Source organism: Aulostomus chinensis, chromosome 14, assembly GCF_037954235.1.
Source record: "Aulostomus chinensis isolate RoL2024-O1b breed Wild chromosome 14, RoL_Achi_v1.0, whole genome shotgun sequence".
In the NCBI taxonomy this organism is placed as follows: Eukaryota; Metazoa; Chordata; class Actinopteri; order Syngnathiformes; family Aulostomidae; genus Aulostomus; species Aulostomus chinensis.
The window spans coordinates 11896356-11918200 of NC_141333.1; the positions used below are offsets into that span (position 1 = coordinate 11896356).

General features: G+C 42.0%; 1 protein-coding gene across 1 annotated transcript in view; it reads right to left on the reverse strand.

The window, feature by feature from the left end:
- Positions 1-7277: 7277 nt before the first annotated feature.
- negr1 (neuronal growth regulator 1) overlaps positions 7278-21845 on the reverse strand; it is a 147842-nt gene continuing 133274 nt past the window's right edge. The window contains exon 7 of the mRNA XM_086225451.1: positions 7278-7656. Within this exon, the coding sequence (XP_086081577.1) occupies positions 7556-7656 (101 nt within the window). The 3' untranslated portion in view covers positions 7278-7555. The remainder of the gene's footprint in view (positions 7657-21845) is intronic.

Here is a 21845-nt window from a genome sequence, read left to right on the forward strand (position 1 = left end):
ATCATTCCAGTGATTTAGAGCCTATAAATGTACAACTATAATCCCTGGTGGCTACAGGACCTTCATACACACTTTGAGTAAACATATCCACTCCGAACTTCTCGTCACATAATTTTTTTTTTTCAGCATGACGATTTGAAGATTAAATAAAAACAAAAGAAAGAAATGAAATTAACGAAGGACGGTCTTATTGGGATCATCCTTGTTTGCTTGTTGTTGTTGTTGTTTTTCCTTCAAAAGAAGTTTACAGAAAGAAACAGTAGAAATGCTGCACCTCATATGTTGAACTCAGGTACTTGGGGTGGGGTGGGGGAGGTCCGGGGGGGTTGGGGGTGGGCATTGAAACAAAGCTCGTGAGACGTGTGATGCTGCTACACTGAACTGATTCGTCGTGCCATTCACTGTGTATAAAACAATGTGTAATCTGCCCTTTGAGGCATGCCAACAAATGAAATAAGATTACATTTACTGCCAATCAAATGGTGACATTTTCTCTATGGCGACATGTTCAAGTCTTCATGAGGCTGACGACTGCCCAGGAGCTCCTCGTATTAACACGTGCCGCCGTGTGACTCAGTCATCGGCGTCATGGAGAGACCTGGCTCAGATAGCGTGCTTTAAAACCCGGGCATTATCTCAGGCTCTGCATCATTGGCTGGCAACTTATTTTCCAGTTCACTGGAAATAATGAGGGATAGGTTGACAAATACTTGATGCAACCTCTTTAAAATAGCACCCCCCCGCACCCCCCCCCCCCACACACACCCACACCCTTCACCCCTCCCACCTACGCTGGCAGATGCCACACTATCATAAAAATTGAGATTCACACCAGCCAGAAATTACTGTTTTTGTACCAATTGAAATGTTTGAGTGGGAAGTAGAAAGGGGCTATTAACAAAAAAAGTGTTTTTCCTTTTTCATTTTGAACTTGCCCGAGATTGGTAATAGAGAAGAGAATCCCCCCCCACCTGCTCTTTCCGCTTGGGTTTGACAGAAGGGACAGCTTTCGCCTGCTGTCTAACAAACATATCTACCAAGTGAATGCTCGCGCTCAAGCAACAGAGGCTTTTTTGATACTGACAACTCAGTATGCTGCTCAGGGAAGTGGATAGTGACTGCAGGAGTCAGGGCAGCAGCTCCAGCGTGTAGTATGACACAATCTCCCAGTTAAAACTGACAAAGGCACAGGAAGGGTTTCATTAACCGCAGGGTCAGAAGGAATCCCTCTCTCACAACTCCTCCAGCCTCCTCTCTCTGTTTATGTCGGCAACAAACGCTTTTGTGAAGAGCCAAACACTTTGACACAACACTAATTATCATCACAGTATATATGCTGCATGATTACACACACACACACACACACACACACATGCACGCACACATACGCACGCACACACTTTGACCTGCAGAACCAGGACTGCAAACATATTCAGCAGTCAAATCACAACAGAGTGCTGAAAAAAACATAGGTTAAATATCTGTATTAATGCAAAAACGACTCATTGTTTACATTTATTCTTGTTTGTCTTTTAAAAGAGTTAACTGCCACTGTGCTCCAGCCCCGACTAGAAACACAGTATATGTGCTCCTGCTGCAGAGACACACTGTCGCAGACTGTCACAACACACATTGTGAGTTTGTTGTGATGTTTCCTACACTGACAACCAGCCTCACAATATCAGCAAAAAAAAATTCGGGCTGTTTGTTTCAACTCAGTGTTTCCATTGTGTGCGTGCGTGTGTGTGTGTGTGTGTGCGTGTGTGTTTACTGCAGCAGGATACATTTCACATGGTGTCAGGTACAGTATGTCAATCACAGGAGAGATTAATAAACTTTCCTATGAGTCCCTGTCAGTGTCTAGATGAGTGAAACCAGTGCGAGTGCACATTCTGAGGATGATTAAGAGCGATTTCAACCCTGCCACTGTTTCCCTGGAAGATTAATACATGTTGTTACGTTGACACCTAACTACTCAATAATCATAATTGTCATGACATGTACTCAATTATTATTTCCACTCAGCTATTTAGGGGTTATATCTTTCTGAATAAATTCATATTTCACAAAACCACCTCAAACAGGTTTAAATACGTAACACATGGAACAATTATAGGAAGTGATACTTCTATGGCAAGACGCTAAATGGAATGAAAACTGTTAAAGGTCCAGTGTGCAGAATGTAGCAGACAGTGAATAGACAGATAAAAAAAAAAAGAAGTTACAAATGTTTTTTTTTCATTAGGAATTTGGATACTTCAGTACACTTTGTACCCTTGAAAGTACAATATCGGTCTTCAAGAGCCCAGAAGTACACCTTTTGACAAATAGAGAGGGTATAAAGGGAATTAAAGAGTACACAATTGTCTCCCAGCAACTTCAGGTGTTCGTATCCTTTTAGTCACACACAGGTCTCTGTATTTTTGAGTTTGTATTCATACGATTTTGAATTGCCTGAAAGTAAAACTGGAGGACATGACAATATATTGACTGTACACGGTGCCATGTTGCAGCTACGATAGCCCAGATTGGAAGAACCCCTTACTGATTTCAGTGGGAATTGACTGTTCTGACTTGTTGAAGCTGTAGCTTTGCTAAAGAAGTAGAAAACTAGTTTGAAGTGTCTTATTCAATTGTGTTTGTTGCTGAATTGCATTGTGCAATAGGACCTTGGACACCTTGTGACCTGGTCATCAGAGTGACCACAACAACAGCCATCCCTGAAGGAATTGAGAGGATACTCAGAGTACGCAGGGAAGGAACAAAATAAATAAGCGCACATCTCCCTTCTTTTAGTGGAATAAAAGAGTTTGCTGGGTGCGTTAGTGAGGAATCAGTGGTTCGGATCCCGTCGCTACCGTAAATGGTTTTGGGCTGACAGGACAAAGCCTGGAGTGCAAAACTCACTGCTGACGAAGGACGCGCTTTAATAGATGAATTAACCCCAGACGCAGTTTCCGGAGAGCTCATCCCCAAAAACAGATCCTGGTTCAAACAAAGGAACAAACACTGAGCTGTTGGCAAACATTTTAAAAGCCACATTTTGTATGAAGATCCAGCAAGCAGCTGGGGTTAAAGGCTTTCTGTCTCTTGATCATACACACTGGTCCTTTAAAAGTTTAATTATTAGCATTTTCTTCGTCTAAACATCCCACTGATGTCGTCTCAGGAATCCCCTTTGGGCGGGGGAGTTCTAAAAAATCGGCCCAAACGACCACAAAGACGAATAGATCAGATTTCTTGGTCTGAGAGCAGGATTACTCTGACCTTTCCGTCATTACTCAAGAATTCACACAGTGATTATGGCACAATTTTACACACGACTGAAAGGATAAAATGTTTTACAAAAAACCCCACATACCTGGCCTTTATTATCGGAGACACACAACTGTGAGGCAGTAATTTTGGGAGCTTTCGCTTGGCTTGTAGTATTAACACTCAAAACGAAGGTCAACTTGAGGTCAACTTCAACTGTTTGACAAAATACTTTGAAGGCACATTCAGTACAGTACTTGCTCCCGTCTGAGACTCGTGGGGTTTAAATCCAAAATAAATGCATTCATGATTCATGAATCAGATAGACGGGGTGATGATTTGAATGGGGCCGTTTTAAAAAATTCAAGGTGGGGACTGTGGCCTGTATTACACACAAGCTTGTTTGAAATGCTCTTATCTAAAATTCCAAATGGTAGAATTTTTCTTTTGCTAATGTGAGCCGGGAGTGTGAGATGAGGCTGCGATCTCCGCAGGAGGGTGGCGTGGCCTCTTTTGAGCTTGTAAATCAACAATTGAACTTTTATGAGGTAGGTCACCACTGCCGATGCGTATAGCTGAGTTTATTCAGGTCGTAGGAATCTCAACAGCCCTGCGCTGTCGGAGAGAAAAAAATAAATAAATAAAAGAAAAGAAAGAAAGAAGCTACATTATAATCTAGCCTGAACGCAGATGTGATGAACAGCATTTTATGTTTGTAAATATGTCCAGAATAGATATACTGAGCAACACACTGCAGTCAATAATGAGTATGCAGTGCAAACGGCAGATAATCCTATGTACTGTGGCATCTGGCCATCTGGGCTCAGGAGGATTTACACACTGTTTGAGGGTAGAGGGGAGGGTGGTGGTGGTGGTGGTGATGGGGGGGGGGGGATCAAATATGCATGATACTGCACAATTAAGACAACTCGAGAGCTACGCCACACAAACAAAATTACCAACCTGGAGAATCGTCCCAGCGAGTGACAAATCCCGTACAAGCGCTCATTAACTCAGATATGAGTATTGTAACATGAAGACTTTTATTGCAAATAATAATGGTTTGATAAAAGGGACTTGTTAATACCATATATATATATATATATATATATATATTATTTTTTTCCTTTTCAAAATATTCAACATCCAGTACATTTCAAGTGGAATACTAGCAGGTCGTAACTGCTTAGAAAAGCAACCAACAAAAAAACTCCAGACTGTCACCAAATGTGCCACAATAACCATCATGACTCTGAACAGCAGTTTTTTTTTTTTTTTTTGTTTATCAAATAAATCACAAATAAATATAACCTGGGGATTTGAAGGAGATATGTATTTTCAGACCAGGTTAAGAACGGAATTTTTTTTTGTGGGGGAAGGGGGGGGGGGGGGAGCCAAAAGAAAAAGTAAAAGGTTTCCATTCATAAAAAAGTATGGATATTTGTAAAATGGCCACCTCAAAAAAACACAGGGTAACTTTGACATGCAGCACAACCATACTCTCTGCACATCGTCAAACACGCAAGTGTGTGAAAACTATGACTACACACTGGCTCTAAAGATCAAAAGGTTTCCTATTTTCTCCACATATACACACATTGATTCTGTTCTATAATACTGTTATATTATTGGTTCACGCCCTCTCTGTTTCCCCAAAAAAAAAGAAAAAAAAGAAGGTAATTTGATCGCAAACTTTGCTCTTTTCAATAAGCCGTCTGAAAAAAAAAAAGAAAAGAAAAGGGAGAACAAAAAAAAAGAAAAAAAAAGTCAGTTACGGCATGGAAATGAACCGGACAACATTATAAACTATGCCATACTGTGTGTCTCATTCAAATAAATGTCACATAACCAGTTTTACATGTTTCAAATGTTTTTTTCCTTTTATACATTGTTTTCATAAAGGAAGTGAATAAATATATATACTTCTGACCCATTTTTCATTATACCTTCACATTTAAACAAGATCATAGGGTGCAGTTATTTTTCCTCATTTTTGTAAAACAAGCTGAGAGAGAACAAGTCAAAACCAAGGTTCAGCAGACCTTTGAACAAATCACCACGAAAAAAAGAGGAAAAAAATAAATAAAAACCACAAGAACAAAAATGTAAAAAGTAAGAACAGTGTTTGTGCTTTAAGTCTTTTAACTGCCATGGCTATTTCTCTAAAGGTTTGCAGTTTCAAGTTCATGTGAAAATACTGAGCGAATACTGGGCTACTGTTCGTTTAAAATGCAACACAATCCGAACCCAAAAAAGGCTCGCAAAAAAACAAAACAAAAACAAAAACAAAACAAACAAAGAAACAAAAAAAAAACAGACAAAAAATATTGAAATTTGTATCAATATTTGAAAATACCTGGGAGAGCCAGACAACTCTTTTTTTTTTTTTTCACTGACTACATTGGCAAATTGGAAAGTTTCAGTCAGCGAATGATTTATGAACATTCAAGTCAAACAAATGTCCTATTTAGTGAAGCTCCACATCTGGGGAAGTAAATTTGAATGTCATGGTAACTATTAAGGCATTGCAGTATCTTTGTTTACACCGTGGATTGAAGATACTTGAGGATGAATATGCCACTCCGAAAGGAATCACGTTTGGCTTGGAGTTTTGGATGTGGTTGGATTCAGTGAAGGAAAGAAAACAAAACAAACAAAAGAAAACGCCATAAACTGCATGATTTTATTCAGTTTGAGCTCTGCTGAACTGAACCTGTGGATGTGTAACTTTTAGTGATTAGCACGTTTCAATATTACGATGCTTAGAATTAAAGTTGTGGAGGAACAACATGATCTCTGTTGAAATCTCTTTCTTACGCCGTCATATTTTGACACGGTCGCCAAAATTTATGAAATGGCCTTTGGCTCTCTGGATTTCCATTTTGTTATACACCATTAGAACAAATAATACTGTAAAACTGTAATATTGTATATATATATATTTATATATACTGTAATATAATTCAGTTTGTAAAAGAAAAAGGAAAAACAGTACAGTGCTGCATAGCACGTCTTTCCCAGAATGCATTATCTAAGTATCATGCCAAAAAATAAAATAAAAAATAAAAAATAATACAAGTGACAGTAAACAGCTGCGGGTTTTTTTTGGCCGGAGGATGATCATCAGTAGTTACACAGCAAATTCAGAGACAAAACACCCGCTCGGACGCCTTCAGGGGACAACGACCCACCTCATCTCGTCTCGAAGAAGAAAAGCAAACTGTTTGTGCTTTTTTTTTTCTTCATTGCAACAACATTCACAAATGCGGTCTCGCTGAAAAACAAAAAGAAAAAAAAAGTATTTATATTTTCAAGAAAGAATGGGGGGGGGGGGGGGCGAGACGTTCCTCCCTTCATCCTGTACAGAGTCATGGACTGTGTTAATGTTCTTGGTTGAATGAGAAAAAGCTGGTCCCACTTTCAAACAGAAGCCTACGCTATATTAAAATATAAAGGTACAATACATTATACTTTGCTACTGTGACGGCTGCCTGATCAGAGCTGTTCGGCAGGCGTAAAAACTGAAAGACTCATTTCAGAACACAACAAAGCACACACCTTCAACACTGTTCATCCACCTACTGACCATGACAATAAAGGTCCTGGTAAACTAAAGAAAAGAAAAGAAAAGAAAACAAAACAAAAAAAAAAAACCTGCCTTTTTTGTTCTTTTGTTTTTCACTTTTTTTTTTCTCTGTGTATTTTTAATTACATCACCATAATTAAAATGTGTATTTTTAGGAATCTAAATGTCTTCCCTTTCTAACAACCCATAATAATACATTCAATACAACATTGGTATTGTAATTCTGTGAACCGAGAGACTTGGCACAATTGTTTCTTTTTAGCCGTGTAGAAAAACAGATGAAAATATCAATTCTGCGCCATCATCTCCCAACGAAAGAGGCTTGAAAAGTAAAATCATTTGGAAGTGATAGGAAAGGGGGGAGGGTGGGGGGAAAGGGGTGGAGGGTGAGCTTCAATATGATTGGAGGTGGAAAGGGGGGGGGGCAGGGGGGGGCATTGATCCATCATTGGGAAAAGAAATGAAACCGCAGCGAGAAGAAATAATAATAATTAGAATAAAAAAAAAAAACATCATAGTATTTACACGACAGAAATATCACCAAAAAAAAAAAAAAAGCAAAGAAAAGAAAAGAAAAAGTTCCTCACATAAAGAAACACTGATTATTTTCCCTCTTTGCTTTTCAAACTGCACCAGAGTGGATTCCAGCCATCCGCAATGTCAAAAAGGATTCATAAATGCTCTCGACAGTCATTGTGTCTCGGCTGGCCTCTGCTAGTACACGCTGATGAAGGAGGACAGAGCCAGGACCAGGTATCGGCAGGCCAGCAGGACGTGCGCGCTTCCTGTGCTCCCATAGGGTGCAGTGTGGGGCGCTGTGGGCGGGAAACAAGAGAAGCTCTCATTAGTCGGGGTGGTACTTTTCTATTTCAGCCGCACACCATCGTACTTTGGTGCCTCACTCTCGGAAAACGCGAAAGGGAGTAGAATTAATAAAAAAGAAAGAAATCAGACACATGTTATAGTACAGAAGCGATATTTGGTTAAAGCATCGAAAGTTCTTGTCATCAAACCGGCCCATCTTCTCACATTAAGGTTTTCCTCCAGCATGGAAATCATTTATCAAGTCAGTTTAAATTTTCAAAACAAATGTTGATCTGTATGCTGTCGATGGATGATCATCAAAATCAGATAAAAACACATGGATTATGAATACACAAAAGACTGAAACTCTTTTTGGAATTTTTGGATTCAAGTTTAAACATAAAATCAAACAGTTTTTCTTTTTTGTATTTGGCATACAAGTCAAAACATGAGGAAACACTGATTCAATGTTTGATAGAAGTTGTATTTTATCATCTCATCATGTTATTTCATTTTATGGTATAATTTGTTGAGTGTGAGTTTGAGCTTGAGCAGGCTAACATCAGTCTGTCTTAACAGTATCGCTTTCTTACTGTGGGGGGGCGACAGTGAGTCACTGTGGCCCAGAAGGATGGGCATCTCTTCACGCAGCTCTTGAAAATCTGGCGACAGGGGAAACTGGAGAGGGGAATATGAATCAACTAGTTGAATTTGGGAGGTCGATGCTAAGAAAGGTAGCGTTTCTTTATTTTTCTTCTAATATGCTGCCCCCTATTGATGTGAAATATGAGGTACTAGCTTGTTGGGATTGGCTGCAAATTGTACTTCTCAACGTTTATCCTGAAAAACAACTAGTTAGTGGATCCAACAGGTCAAGTGGTTCAGTCAGTTCAGTCTCTCAAATCAAATGATAGTGCTTGAGTGGAACTTAGTTGGCGGGGGTGGGGTGGGGTGGTGATGTTATACTAGCAAGAAGCAGCTTCCTGCATACGAGCTAGTTGATGTGCAATGACACCTTACACACTGTAACAACACAAAAACCCATAATCAGGCCAGAGTCTGTCTAAAATTTAGATCCTGATGATGTTTTGTAAACGAATCACTTCCCCAGTGGCTGATAAAGGTTGAGTGTTAGTGCTTCAGAGGGACGTGAGACAAAAGTTTGAGAAGCAGTGAATTAGTGAGACAGGACAAAAGCTATCAGTAGTGGAGGAGAATAGATGAGGGCCACACAAGGTCTTTTCTCCTCTTTCTTATCGAGAGCTGCTTTGTTTTCTCCTGTTTGTGTTTCTCTGACCAGCAGACAGCGACAGTAATATGAACAGGCCTCTCAGGAGAGCTGCGTCAGACAGGCAGAGAGGGCAGCCTTTCATTTGGAGGGGCTACTCTACCTCCTCAACACAGACACAAACACACACACACACGCTCCTCTAGTGTGGAGCTCAATACAGCAAAGACCACAGGTTACAGCTCACACAAACGTGAACGCAAGCATGCACAGGTCACATAGGCACAGGCACATGTGCGCGCACACACACACACACACACACACACACAAACTACAGTACAGTAAGGCGGTGCAAACAAGCTCTGCTCCACCAGGGGAAATCATGTGGTGCAATGCCCATATCAGCAGGGTGCTTCTATTTACACGGCCATGTAATTAGTTCACATTGTAACTCCTCTGATGTGGACCTCACGTTGCACAAACACTCGTACACAAGCACAGCAAAAGTGCGCACACACACACACACACACACATTTACTGGATACAATGCAATCTGAATGTACAGTTTTTCAGGTTATAGGTTTAGAGATGTTTTGAAGGAGGGAATTGTTCCTTTTATAACTAGTGTGTTTTTTTCATTAAGGACCTGGGTGGTTGTCATCCGAGTGGCATGAGTGTGAGTGTGTACGTGTGTGTGTCTGTGTGTGTTTGTGTTGAAATAAATACGACGACACAGAGATTGATCTTTTTTAACCAACATAATAGCTTATTGGTGGCAATTTTCACAAGAGATGCCAGAAAAAGACACACACACACACACACACACCCTATTATCAACTGACAGTGATGCTTTTACCTGATATTTTCAAGCATTGTGTGTCCCTACTGAAGTTGTTTACCTATTAGAGTGAAAACTAAAGCTGGTCTGACAGGCAGAAAGGGGGGGTGGGGGTGGGGGGGTGAACTGAGGAGCACAAATGGGTGCAAATTTTGATAATGTGTTTGTTGGATGCATAGGTGGCCCTGGTGAACTGCAGCTACTTTCTCCTTGTAGCTTCTTTTCTATCTTTGTCTCCCCTCTCAACCTCTTTCTCTCTCTTTACACCCCTCTCTCTCTCTCTTTCTCCCTCTCTCCTCCTATCGAAAATACAGGATAATGACAGTTTTCCTGGGCTTGTGAGAGCGAGCCGAAAATGGTAACCATGGCAACAGCTCCTGTCCTGCTCAGCCGGCCCACTGTTGCCGGAGCCTGAGTGCTCTGCATTGTGCGAACCACGCATTATCATTTGGAATGCATGCATGTGTGTGTGTGTGTGTGTGTGTGTGTGTGTGTTTAAGTTTGTGTGTGGTGGTGCTGAGTAGGGAATAGGCAGATCCTGCTATTTTCCCTTCTTGTGTTTCTCATCTGATCAGTGTCAGCGAAGAAATTCTGGCTCAGTTCAAAACGCTGCAGTAATCATCTCATTAATATCTTGTAGTGCTTTTCATGCAGCGGTTCAGGGAGGTGACGGGGTGATGGCTGCATCCCTGCTAATGTTGAGTGGAACAGTAAAAAGCCACTGGTGCTTCAGCAGGGAAGTGTTAAGAAGTGTTAAGTGCAGTTGGGGGGGGGATTGTCTGTGTTAGCGGGTCGCTTGATTTCAGCTTGTTTAATATCTCCTTGTGACACAGTGGAGAAAAAAAAAGCAGTGGCCTCCATTGTTTTGACTGTGTGGGATGTAACTTGCCATTTTAATTAACTCCCCAACCAGGAACTGCCAGCAACGCCATTACTCTGCCTATTAACATGAAGGGAATAGGAGGGGAAAGACACAGACAGACAGAGAGAGAATAGGAGAAAGAGGGAAAAAAGAGGTAGATACAGGAGGGTAGAAGAAGGGGAAATCAAAGGAAAAAGAGGGCTGCGAAAAAAGACAGTGATTGAAAGGGGTGCGTGAGCGAGGCAGCGGCAGTGGCGGAGGCGGAGGCGGAGGAAGGGTGGGGGCGGTGTTGGTGGTGATGGCGGTGGGGGGGTTGACTGAGCTCTACCTCTTTGGGGTTTGAATTTAATTGCCATGTACATCAGCATCCAGCTACAATGAAGTGGAAACCACGCCAGACAATATATCATAGAGAAACCAACAATGTCAAGGTGCACAAACGGCGGGAAGACAAGCGGGAGCTCCGAAGGGAGAGGAGCGGACGAGATAAGTGGAGATGAAAGCGATATGCTTCAATTACTGTTTTGCAACAGAACTGAAATGAAAAAATAAAGCCTCCCCAGTATTAGGCAAAGTCATATGAAAATAACAATCCCTGCTTCTCTCCTCTGATTCTGGACTTGAGCCATCAGCTTTAAATAGTCTGCTGGGACTACGAGCCAGACTCTCTCTCTCCCTCCCTCTCTTGTCCTTCTTCCCTCCCCCTTATCCCTCCTAAATCTCCATCGACAGCAGTTTTGTCACCCACATATCATATGCACAACAAATGCTAAGGCCCTGAACCTCAGTCACTGTTGACACAGATAATGAATCATACTGAAATATGCAACAGCAACACTCCATGCGGGGGTTTGTATTGAGTACCATCTCCAGTGTTATGCAATGTGCTGTAATTCACAGGAACGTCATCATTCATTCATTCATTAGCAGCGCGCGGGTCCTCTGGAGACCTTTAATAGTCACGCATACTGGGTTTCGTAAGGTTTCTGAAACGCGCTCCAGCCAGAAATCCCCTCCCCCCCTTCGCTTTCTACGCTTAAGCTTCATACATGTGTCACATGTGAAAATGCAGGAAGCAAGAAGAATAGTAGAAAATCCCTCATGTGTTTGTATTGGATTAAGTTTCAAATTCAGTCATTTGTCGTTGAGTGGATGATTCATCCCTTGAGTTGGTTGTATCCTCCGAGCAGGCTGTCACGAGCACCGCACACACGGCAGCCAGCCAGCCAGCCAGCCAGGCAGCATCCCAATCTCCCCGAGGACATTGCTTCAGAGATGGGCTCCTCTGAGCTGTGGGGTGGGGGGAGGGGTTCAGTGTCCTTGACCATCAATCAGTGGCCTCTGGTCCTCCCCCCCTGCAGCTCCCCTGAGAGAGCCCATATGAGACACTCCTGAGCCAGAACTGATCCTATACACACCACGCTATATATCGGGCTAAATCCCCTACATGGAGGGTTCACAGCAGCTACCGGGGGTGTCTTTAACTCTTTGATGCACAACAGCAAATGCTGAAAGATGTTTGGTTTTTTTTGACTCAAGGGTGTGCACGGGTGTGCTCTAAATAGAATATCATTCACCACTTAGGAGGTTTGATGTGAGCGGCCTTCAGAGACTGGGCCGTGCCTCATCGTCTTCCACGTGACGCCAACGGTGCAGGCGCTTCACAAAACACGATGGAGACATTTTCCGTGCCTTACCTCACTTCAGTCCACTAACGCTGAAACACACCCGTCCCCCTCCACAATCCATCTCGTACCCTCTTGCCTGTAGCGGCCTGCCATATTGAGTCGGTGAACATTTAACTTTCGACCCATCAGCTCATTCATCCATTTTTTCACCCCCCACCCCCACCACCCATATCTATTCCTCTTGCTCCTGTACAAGCAAAATGTTCATCATGGCCAGATATGATGTTCAAGACTCATCACCTTTGTCTCCCACTATGATCATCTCACACACACACACGCTGTTCCTCAGAGCCCTCATTCAGACGGACCTTCAAGCTCATTAGCCCCACCAATCATCTACATTAGTGCAAGTAATGAAAAGCCTCCATTAATAAGATGGCCTTCAGAGATCATTTACCCTCCTCTGCCTCCCAGTGCTGCCATATACTCATCCCAGCTCTCCCTCCTTCCCTCTACATCCTAGTACCTGTTGGTGATCAACACCCAGCTGAATGCTTTTTTTTTCTTTTGGGGTGGTGTGGGGGTGTAATAGCTCCGCTGAGCATCAGTGTCTGGCTGAATGAGTGAGAGATGGGTCAGCTGATAGCTTAGTGAGAGAGCTGCAGGCTCTCGTTTGCTGGCAGCATTAAGCCTGACTTCATCAACACCTCTATGAGGTATCTGGACGCGAGAGAACTTTCAGGACAGTGAGATCAGCAGGAATCCCAATACAAGAGACGTTCCCTCTTTACAGATACCGTCCTGTTTCATAATGGATCACCCTCTCCATCCCCTCTCTCTCCCCCCTCTACCAAACACGCTGCCTTTTATTCGAAGTGAACGGCCACGTTATGAGTCTGGCATTTCAGGGAATCAAAAATTGCAGAGTGACCTACACACATGTTTATTGCACCTATCAATTCAAGGACACGCTTTAGGGAGGAAAATCCACGAGCTCGCAAATGATGTACTTTATATGCACGTCTGATGGGTAAATCTCCATTTAAAAAAAAAAGTTTTATGAATTTCTCTCTAAATCAAGAGGGTAAATCCGCATCAGCACATTGCGGGAATAAACAAAACAAAACCAAAAAAAAAGAGCTGCATTTTTAATCAGAGCACTTCCACAAGCATAATTACTTTATGACTTTGACTCTGTTTAATTTTAGAGGCTTAATAAAATGCACAGGGACTCAAACAAATAGTGTCAGCATGTAGCAAGTTCATGCAGTCTCAGTCCCCCCCCCTCCCTCCTTCACTCTGCCTCTAATAATCTCCCTCTCATATTTGGACCTCTCATGCCCACTCTCACAAATAATTCCCCTCGCCCTCTCTCTCTCTCTCTCTTGCTCCCCCCTCCCTCTCTCACTTTTTAATGCTTATCAGGGTTTTATTTCTGTACAGTCCTGCTGCTGGCACAAGGATTTCGCTGAGTCAGCTGCTGCTTAGTTCTGGCACACACCCCCCCACCACCACTACCACGATGACAGCGACAATCTGGCCAGTTATGAGGAATGTCCAATAATGAGCCGATGCTACTTGCATGCTCCATGAGTTGCTTCATCAATACGGCCTGATAATATCTGATCTGGGACCAGGAGGCAAGCCTCTCTCTCCTGCCCTTCTTTTCACCCATCTCCTTCGGCTGCAGACTCCTAAAATAGCAATTCCCTGCTGTTATGTATGTAGGATTATGATAAGACAGCTCTCTTTTATCAATTTCCATTATGGTGCTGATAACACAGCAGGCCTGAATGTTGAGGGTTAAGTGTATTTTCCTCTTGATTGATAGAAGATAACTTTATCACGGCGGACCGCCTGGCTATCACAGATCACCTGAGGCAACTTGAAGCTGACTGGAATTTACTCAAGCTCGAGCCTGGCTGCACAATACACAGGTGCTGCAGCCAGAATTTGCTCAGATGGTCATACTGTATGCACAACAATCCATAGTTGGGTTCCCCCCCCCCCCCCCCCCTATGTTTACCTACCGTGAGCTGTTAATTGATTTCTCTCAGATCAATTTGGTGGTTTACAGAATTTGTTGGACCAAAAAGGGCCGACCAAATCAATTGCCAAGTGATTAGCATGTGCAGTGGATTATATCTAACTGAGGAAGACTTGAGGATGCATGGAGGAGAGTCACAATTCAATGGAGGAGCGCACCATATGTTTATGTTAATTATTGCTAAGTCAAAGTCGGCTTTATATGCCCATAGGCTGTGTGAGTGTCACACATGAAATATTCCTTTATTATGCCAAGACAGAACCTGAGGCAGTGAATGAATTCCAGTCTCTACCCGCCACCTTGTTGCCGACTGCCTGCGGGAGGTTCAGATAAAAGCTATATTGTCCTGAAGTGAGTGACGTTGATTTAGCAGACCTGCCTCTCATACAACACACAATAGCAAACTACGGTTTGAGAGTGCCAGCAACTTCCTCTCTAATTCACGCAGCAAGGTTAGCGGTTTAAGGTCTCAGAACTGGATACCATCACCCACAAGCTTCCAGCGTCTCCTGCTGCAGTTAATGAACAATGAAAAACAGCACAAAACAAAATAACAAAACAGTGGAGAGCTGCAAGAGCCTCTTGACGTGTGTAGCTTTGGGAGACTTCAGGCCTGGAATGAGAATCCATCTCTTTTATACTGAAACTAGAAGACTAATTGTGGTGCTGTTAATTAATTCTTAATAGCCTCCGTCTGTCGTCCTGGAGAACGGCTACACTAAAGAGGCTAAAGACTAAGTCATAAACTACAAACGCAGAAAATTTAAAGAGGAAACTAAGAGTTTACTTGGCATAACGTCACCTTCTTAAAATAATTGCCTAAGTCATTTTTTGACAATTTTTTTTTTGTCAAAACAACTCCTCATGATGTTTAGTGTCCAGTTTCTTTTTTTTTTGGTGTTTTCTGATAATTTTAAGAAGGCGATGATATGCTACATCAATCCTATTTTTCGGACATTTTTACGAGCTCACCTCAGACGGGATTCAAGCATTTTCTTCAAATAGAAACAGGGGAAAAAAATGGTTAAATTAGAACCAGGGCTTTTAAAAACCAAATCAGGAATCATTCAAACCACCAGCAGGTTGTGTGACAGCAAATCAAACATATCCACACATTCTTTGGCATAAAGGAATTTTGAGCTTACATGAAGATGAGTTTCACAATATGTGTTCTGTAAGAGTTGATAAGGCAGGAATTTATAAAAAAAATAAATAAAAAGCTACAGTTGCCAGTGACTGATATAACAGTGCAGCTTTCTTATTTTCTTATAGAATTATAGAAAGTTAAGTTCCTTGCTGCAACAGTCACTTCTTCTTCAGATGCTTCTAGTCATCCATGGACAGGCGAAGCTCCATTTCTCTTTATCACTCTTTTTCGTTGCAGGCCTGTCTTTTGTGATACGTCAGTTTTCTTATCTGCCAGGAAGCTGGGATATCACTGTAGACATGGTGATATGCCAGCTGGGTCATCCTCACAAATTTTGAGTTTGTTTTTTTTTCTCCCAAACAACTTGTTTGCATAGTTGTCTGTTCCATATCCCCTGTACAAATGAGAATAATTGATATTTAATGTTAGCGTATAATGTTGAATTACTTTTTTTTTCCCATTTCACAGGATTACAACATATGTATGTATTTTCTGATTACTGAAATGTTTCATTTCTTTTAATTTTGCCATGTGCTTTCAAAATCACAGACAACCGTGGCTGAATGATTCTGTTTGATGAGGGGGAGGTGATATACATTGATCATAACATCTATAGTCATACATAAACAGCACGGACCTGGCAGACTGCTGTTTAAGCTCTCAAATGTTTTTCTTCTGGGAAAATATAGCAGCCATTTGAACTATTATCTAATATTTGTATAAACAAAACAATCAAGAAAATATTCAGGATATGATTTAATAAATGGGCGGCACAGTGGTGCAGTGGTTTGCACTGTCGCCTCACAGCAAGAAAGTTCCCGGCTCGGGCTCAGGATCTTTCTGTGTGGAGTCTGCATGTTCTCCCTGTTCCTGTGTGGGTTCTCTCTGGTACTCCAGCTTCCTCCCACAGTCCAAAGACATCAAGAGAGGACGAGGCTGATTGACACTCTAAATTGACTGTAGGTGTGACTGTGAGTGTGAATGGTTGTCTGTCTCTATGTGTTGGTCCTGAGATGGACTGGCGACCTGTCCAGGGTGAACCCCGCCTCTCACCCGAAACCTGCTGGGATAGGCTCCACCCCCCCCCCCCCGCGACCCTTAACAGGATAAGCAGTAGACAATGGATGGATGGATGGATTTAATAAATACAATGATTGTAAGGTGCAGCCCTGCTTTTTGTAGCATTTCTTAAGTATCGAGGCGGTTTGATGCACCATAAATGCTGCCCATGTTTTGACTGCAATATAAAACAATGGGTGCATTTGAAAGTTAAGTATGATATCAAAGCACATCCAATTTGCTGTGAGTGTGTTTAGATGCTTTACAAGTGCTGAGCTGTGTGTGTGCTCTCTGTGCAATGACAATAAGTGTGCAACCCTACCGGATATTTAGCTTGAATAAAGAAAAGGGAGATAATGTCGCTTCATGCTGAAATGTGTCAGATCCTTAAAAAGACCTAAATGGTATAATTTGTAAGGGGGTCATTTTCTTTTCAACAAACTAGCAGTGGCGCATTTTCCTGAATCAGTGTGTTTACATGATCTTGGAAAATATTGTATTTTGGAATTAAAAAAACAGACTCTAAAAGAACACGTAAATATGCTAGTCTGAATGAAATCGGGCTTTAAACATGCTTGAGATCAAAAACTCAGACATCTACATACACGCTTTAATCTGCCCCAAATTAGCGGAGTCCTTTTGGAGGAGCTTATATTTTTTCTTTTACAGTTTTGAATTCAAATCTGCCAAGCATGCTGCTTGCTAACTTGTCCTGTGGCTTAAAACATGAATTGGAGGAAGGTCAGACAGCATATGGGAGCCGCCAATGGTTACAGATGCAAACATACTCCCATCAGTAAATGGACTCTTCCTTGGTTTCATGTATACCTGGACAACAACAGCAGTCCAGCTGAATGACCCAATCCAGACAAAACCATAGCTGGAGTGCAGCTGTGCATGTAAACCCACTGAGTGAGTCACTGCAGCATTAGTGTTCAGCAGCTCTTCTCCGTTCTCCACTCTTGACTCACTCCCCTAAGCCTATGTCTACAGATGAGCAACGGAATGTAATTTGACTTTGTAAATTGAGTTTCACACTCACCTTTTATGTTGTCCAATCCATTATCAAGTGTAGAGGCTTTTATTCTGACAAGGCAACTTTTATTGAGGCATACGGAGGAAGTGGATGAATCAGGAAGCTAAGAGTTTAGGAGGAAATAGAAAGCATGGAAGGGGGAAAAATCTAGACCAAGAGCAGACTGCTGTGTGAGAGCTGGTGCAAGCACAAGTTGTTGTTCATTTGAACACGGCAAATGCTACAGTTGCTAATACTAACATTTTTCCTTTGTTTTGTGTGATTCAGTTGGCATAAACAAATTGTTGTTAAATAACTGAATTCATTTGGTACTTTTAAAATAACCATGAACAAGTTTACTTTTATTTTTTGTAAACCTGACTTGATGGCAGAATCATTTTCTTTACTTTGTCCTTCAAAGGTTTTCAACCCAACAAAAGACCATGAATGTATCTTCAGCAACTGCTGAGAGAAAGTTGAGGAAGTTCTGCCACACATTCCCTGTGGGTTGCTAAGGCCCTATTCATGTTTGAGCAAAAGGTGAAGAAAAATCAACCGAAAAACTCGACACCTAATGCTTCAGAAGTTAGCATATCCTTGCTTCTTATGAGGGTGGACGTGCCATCTTTCTGGTCATACACTGCCCCCTATTGATTTGGAGTGTGAAATATGAAGCATTAGCTTGTTGAGATCAGCTTCAAATTGTACCTTCAAGTGTTATCTACACCTGCGCACACACCCCTCTGCTCCAAATCCATTTTAGCCTTTCCTTTGTGGGCTTATCCTCTCTACCACACTATCGATGTGCAACTTTCATGGTTGCATAAATATCAGACCGGCTGATGGGGACACATGCTCTTTCCCTCTGGAGTCTGCTAGTGAATTCAACTACTCCCAAGTCTGTGTGAACCAAACTCTCTGCCTTTGTGTTCCTGGTTTTTTTTTTTTACACGAGGTCAAACATTATTGACTGGGATCACGAAAGGGGAACGAGCCTGTGTTTACTGACAAATTGGACTGGTGGATTGACCCTTGGCTCAACTCAGCCGGATACGGGGAGCAGCAAATATATATACATCCACTAAAATAACACCCTGACGCAGAAGGATTCACATTCTCCACGCAGTATTCATCCTCAAGCTGACACACTGCTTTTCTTTTTTTGACAGTCGATGTGAGCTCGGAAAGATTATTTCAAGTATGTGGCATTTCTACAAGTACAGGGTCACCGAGTAGCTGTATGAAAGGAATTAACACCATCTGTCTGAAACATAATGATCAAAGTTCCACTGACAAGTTAGCAAACGCTGTTTTATTGGTTATATAATAAGACACAGAGTCCAATTACTGGGTTTCTCTGGTGATGTTAATTTGTCTTATGTGTGGAGAGAAGAGTGAACCCATATTAATTGAATCACCTCCTCTCTGCAAAGCTAAAGTGTTTCGATAAAGCACTGTTTCAAAGTGACAATGTCATTGCATGTATGACAGAGTGACATAGACAAAAAAAAAGGAAAAAAAAAAGAACCGCATACGTGCTCATGCCTCCGTGACCGTTTGACTAAAGACGATGAACGATGATCGTTTCACCTCACTGGAGACAAAATCAGTCAATCTGATGTCAAACAAAGATCTATGTTAAGTGTACAGTAATCGATTAAGGTGTTTTTGATTGGTTTAATGATAGAAACCAAAATCCAGCTTACTACAATATTCCACTTGAATGGACAGACATTCTCCTCAAGCAAAACAACGCAAGAAAGAAAAATCGTGCTTTGGAGGGTGGCACATTTGTTTCTTAATTCATAAAATAAAGAATAAACTCTGATGGCTGATAGGGTGAACCACAATATTCTTGGTTGTTGTTTTTTTTTTAAATCCTCTGTGATTTTTTTCAGACTAATTTGAGGTTTGGTTTAACACTGAGCTAAGAGGTGGGTTTCCAGTCATTTTAAAACCCACACCATTCAATCACATGTCAAATAAACACCAAGGCACATTAAAAATTTGACATAATGTATAAAAAAGAAATGTAAATGAAGGATCAGGGGGATATTCTTTTGATACCTGGTCTATTGAGAGTAATGTTGCCCCTAATTCCTCCTCCTATTCTGCTGTTCCATGTTGGGATACAGATCTGAGGCTGGGGGCCCGCTGGGACACTCCCACCATTGCTAAGATCTCCCCATGTTAGACGACATTAGCAATAACAAACGTAAAGCAAAATGGTGTAATCCGCTCGTCTCCTTTCAAACAATAGCGCCTCAGTACTAATTAACAGTGTCAGTGGTGACAGAGCCGCGGCTTGTGAGCAGCTCAGCCCATTGATTGTTTTAAAGATGTTACAGTAATGCAGAAAAAAGGGGCAGTTTATCACTTCTGAGGCCAATCAGCCTTGGTGTATTGGGTCCCGAGGTTATTTTGCCAAAGGCATGTCTCAGCATGTTCGGTGACCTTTCTTCATCATTAGTAGATGTAAAGAGGGTGGATCCTTGTCAAAAGCCTTGAATAACTCATCAGCTTTAAAGCCTGGGGAATAATAAAGCGTTAATGGTTTCTATTTGAGGCCTTCGAGGCTTTAGCCTTAAGCACTCGCATTTGAATTCCTCTGTTGCATGAGAAGAAGAACTGAGGATGAGAGCCAGTCGCTGAGATAGCAGGGAGCTCTGCAGAATGCATAAAAGTGTTTGTGTGGGTGCGGGTGGTTTGTTTTTTCTGCGTGAGTGCGCGAGCATGTGCATAAAGAAGTGTATCATTAACTGTCAGCAGCAGCAGCAGCAGCAGCAGCAGCCTCCTAGCCACTAATGCACACATCCGTTCACGCATCCCACCACTGCCACTCGGCACGTACTACACTGCAAGTGTAGGTGCATGTCCTGCACTCTTTAACCCCTAAGCAAGTATATCACACCGATTCAACTTTCACTGACAGGATCAAGTATTCGCGTAAAGTTTGACATTCTTTAGCGATGCAGAGGACGCCAAACAGCTCGGAAATCGAGCCAATAGAACTAACCTTATTTAACGGCTAGACATCCAAGCCATTTCCCCACAGAGAATGCCATTTCTGAATGTCATGACCTTTTCTAACCACGTTTAAAAACCTCCAAGGTCTTCAAGGTGTGGTTTGTCAATAAAAGAGATTTCAAAGACAAAGAGAAAGACGGTGCATATGTTCAGCTTTTAATGGGGGTTTATTGTAGACACTGTCATCTGTTGTTGGGCTGATTGAGAGGTTTTTCCTGAGGCTCATGACAGTGATGGAAGTTTTGTGTGTGTGTGTGTGTGTGTGTGTGTGTGTGTGTGTGTAGGGGGGCTTTAGTGCATGGCAGCACATTTTTAATAGTATAAATATAAATGGGGGGGCACACAAAAAGCTTTAGGGGTGCATGTGAGCGTTTGAGAAGGATTTAGTGTGTGAATTTTTGTGTTAAGTGCATTGTGTGCATGTTTGTGTGTATGTGTGTGCCATTTCCTGGGTGATGGCTATTGTGGGCTTATTTCAGGGTAAAGAAGAAGTGTTGTGCAGAGCAGCTTTTTCTCTCCAGGCTTCTCTGAGATAATTATCAACATTGTGCAGCAGCACTAAGTTCACGGTGAGAGGGCAGAGGGGCGACACCCAAGACATCAACGTTGACAAAAGAAGCAAATGAGGAATATAAAAAAAAAAAACCCAAAAAAACAAACAAAAAACAATGAGGTGAAGGATCCGAGAAAGCAGTAGACCAAGATCTTTGCTGTGCATATAACGAGAGTCAAAAGGAATGGTTTGAAAAACCACTCTCTCTGTGGAGAATGAGGTGGAATAAACAAAGTGGAAACTCCAACATAAGGACAGCTCAAGTGAGCTCTCCTATCACTTTACTGCCAGCATGATTTTGCATACAAAGAAAGAGGCCAAATGGGGTTACAGTTGCTCTGTTTGTCTCCGAGCTGTTGTGCTTAAGAGGAGCTTGATTTCTGTTTTAGCCAGAGCTGGATGAAATTCAAATCAGAAGCTGATACAGTACAGTACAATACAGCTCTGATGGCTGACAGGCGCTCTCATGCCTGCTTGTAAGTAGCGGTTTAGGTTCAACTGGGAGAACGAGCCCCTGAGAGCAATGTAGACTGAACTTGGGTGGGCAACAAGCCAGGAGAAAGGAAAAGAAAGAAATTAGGTCCTCTGTGTAATCAAATGTATTTGACAGATAGACTACTTATCATATTTATCTATTCTTATCAGCCTCCTATTATCTGCAACTTGATGTTCTCCTTAAGCGATGAAATGGAAGCAGTTCAGTCAGTACCATACAAGCACTGACGTTCCATACCTGGAACCCTAATAAGATTAAACTCCCGAGCTGTTCACATTATATCAGAATGAATTGGGATCC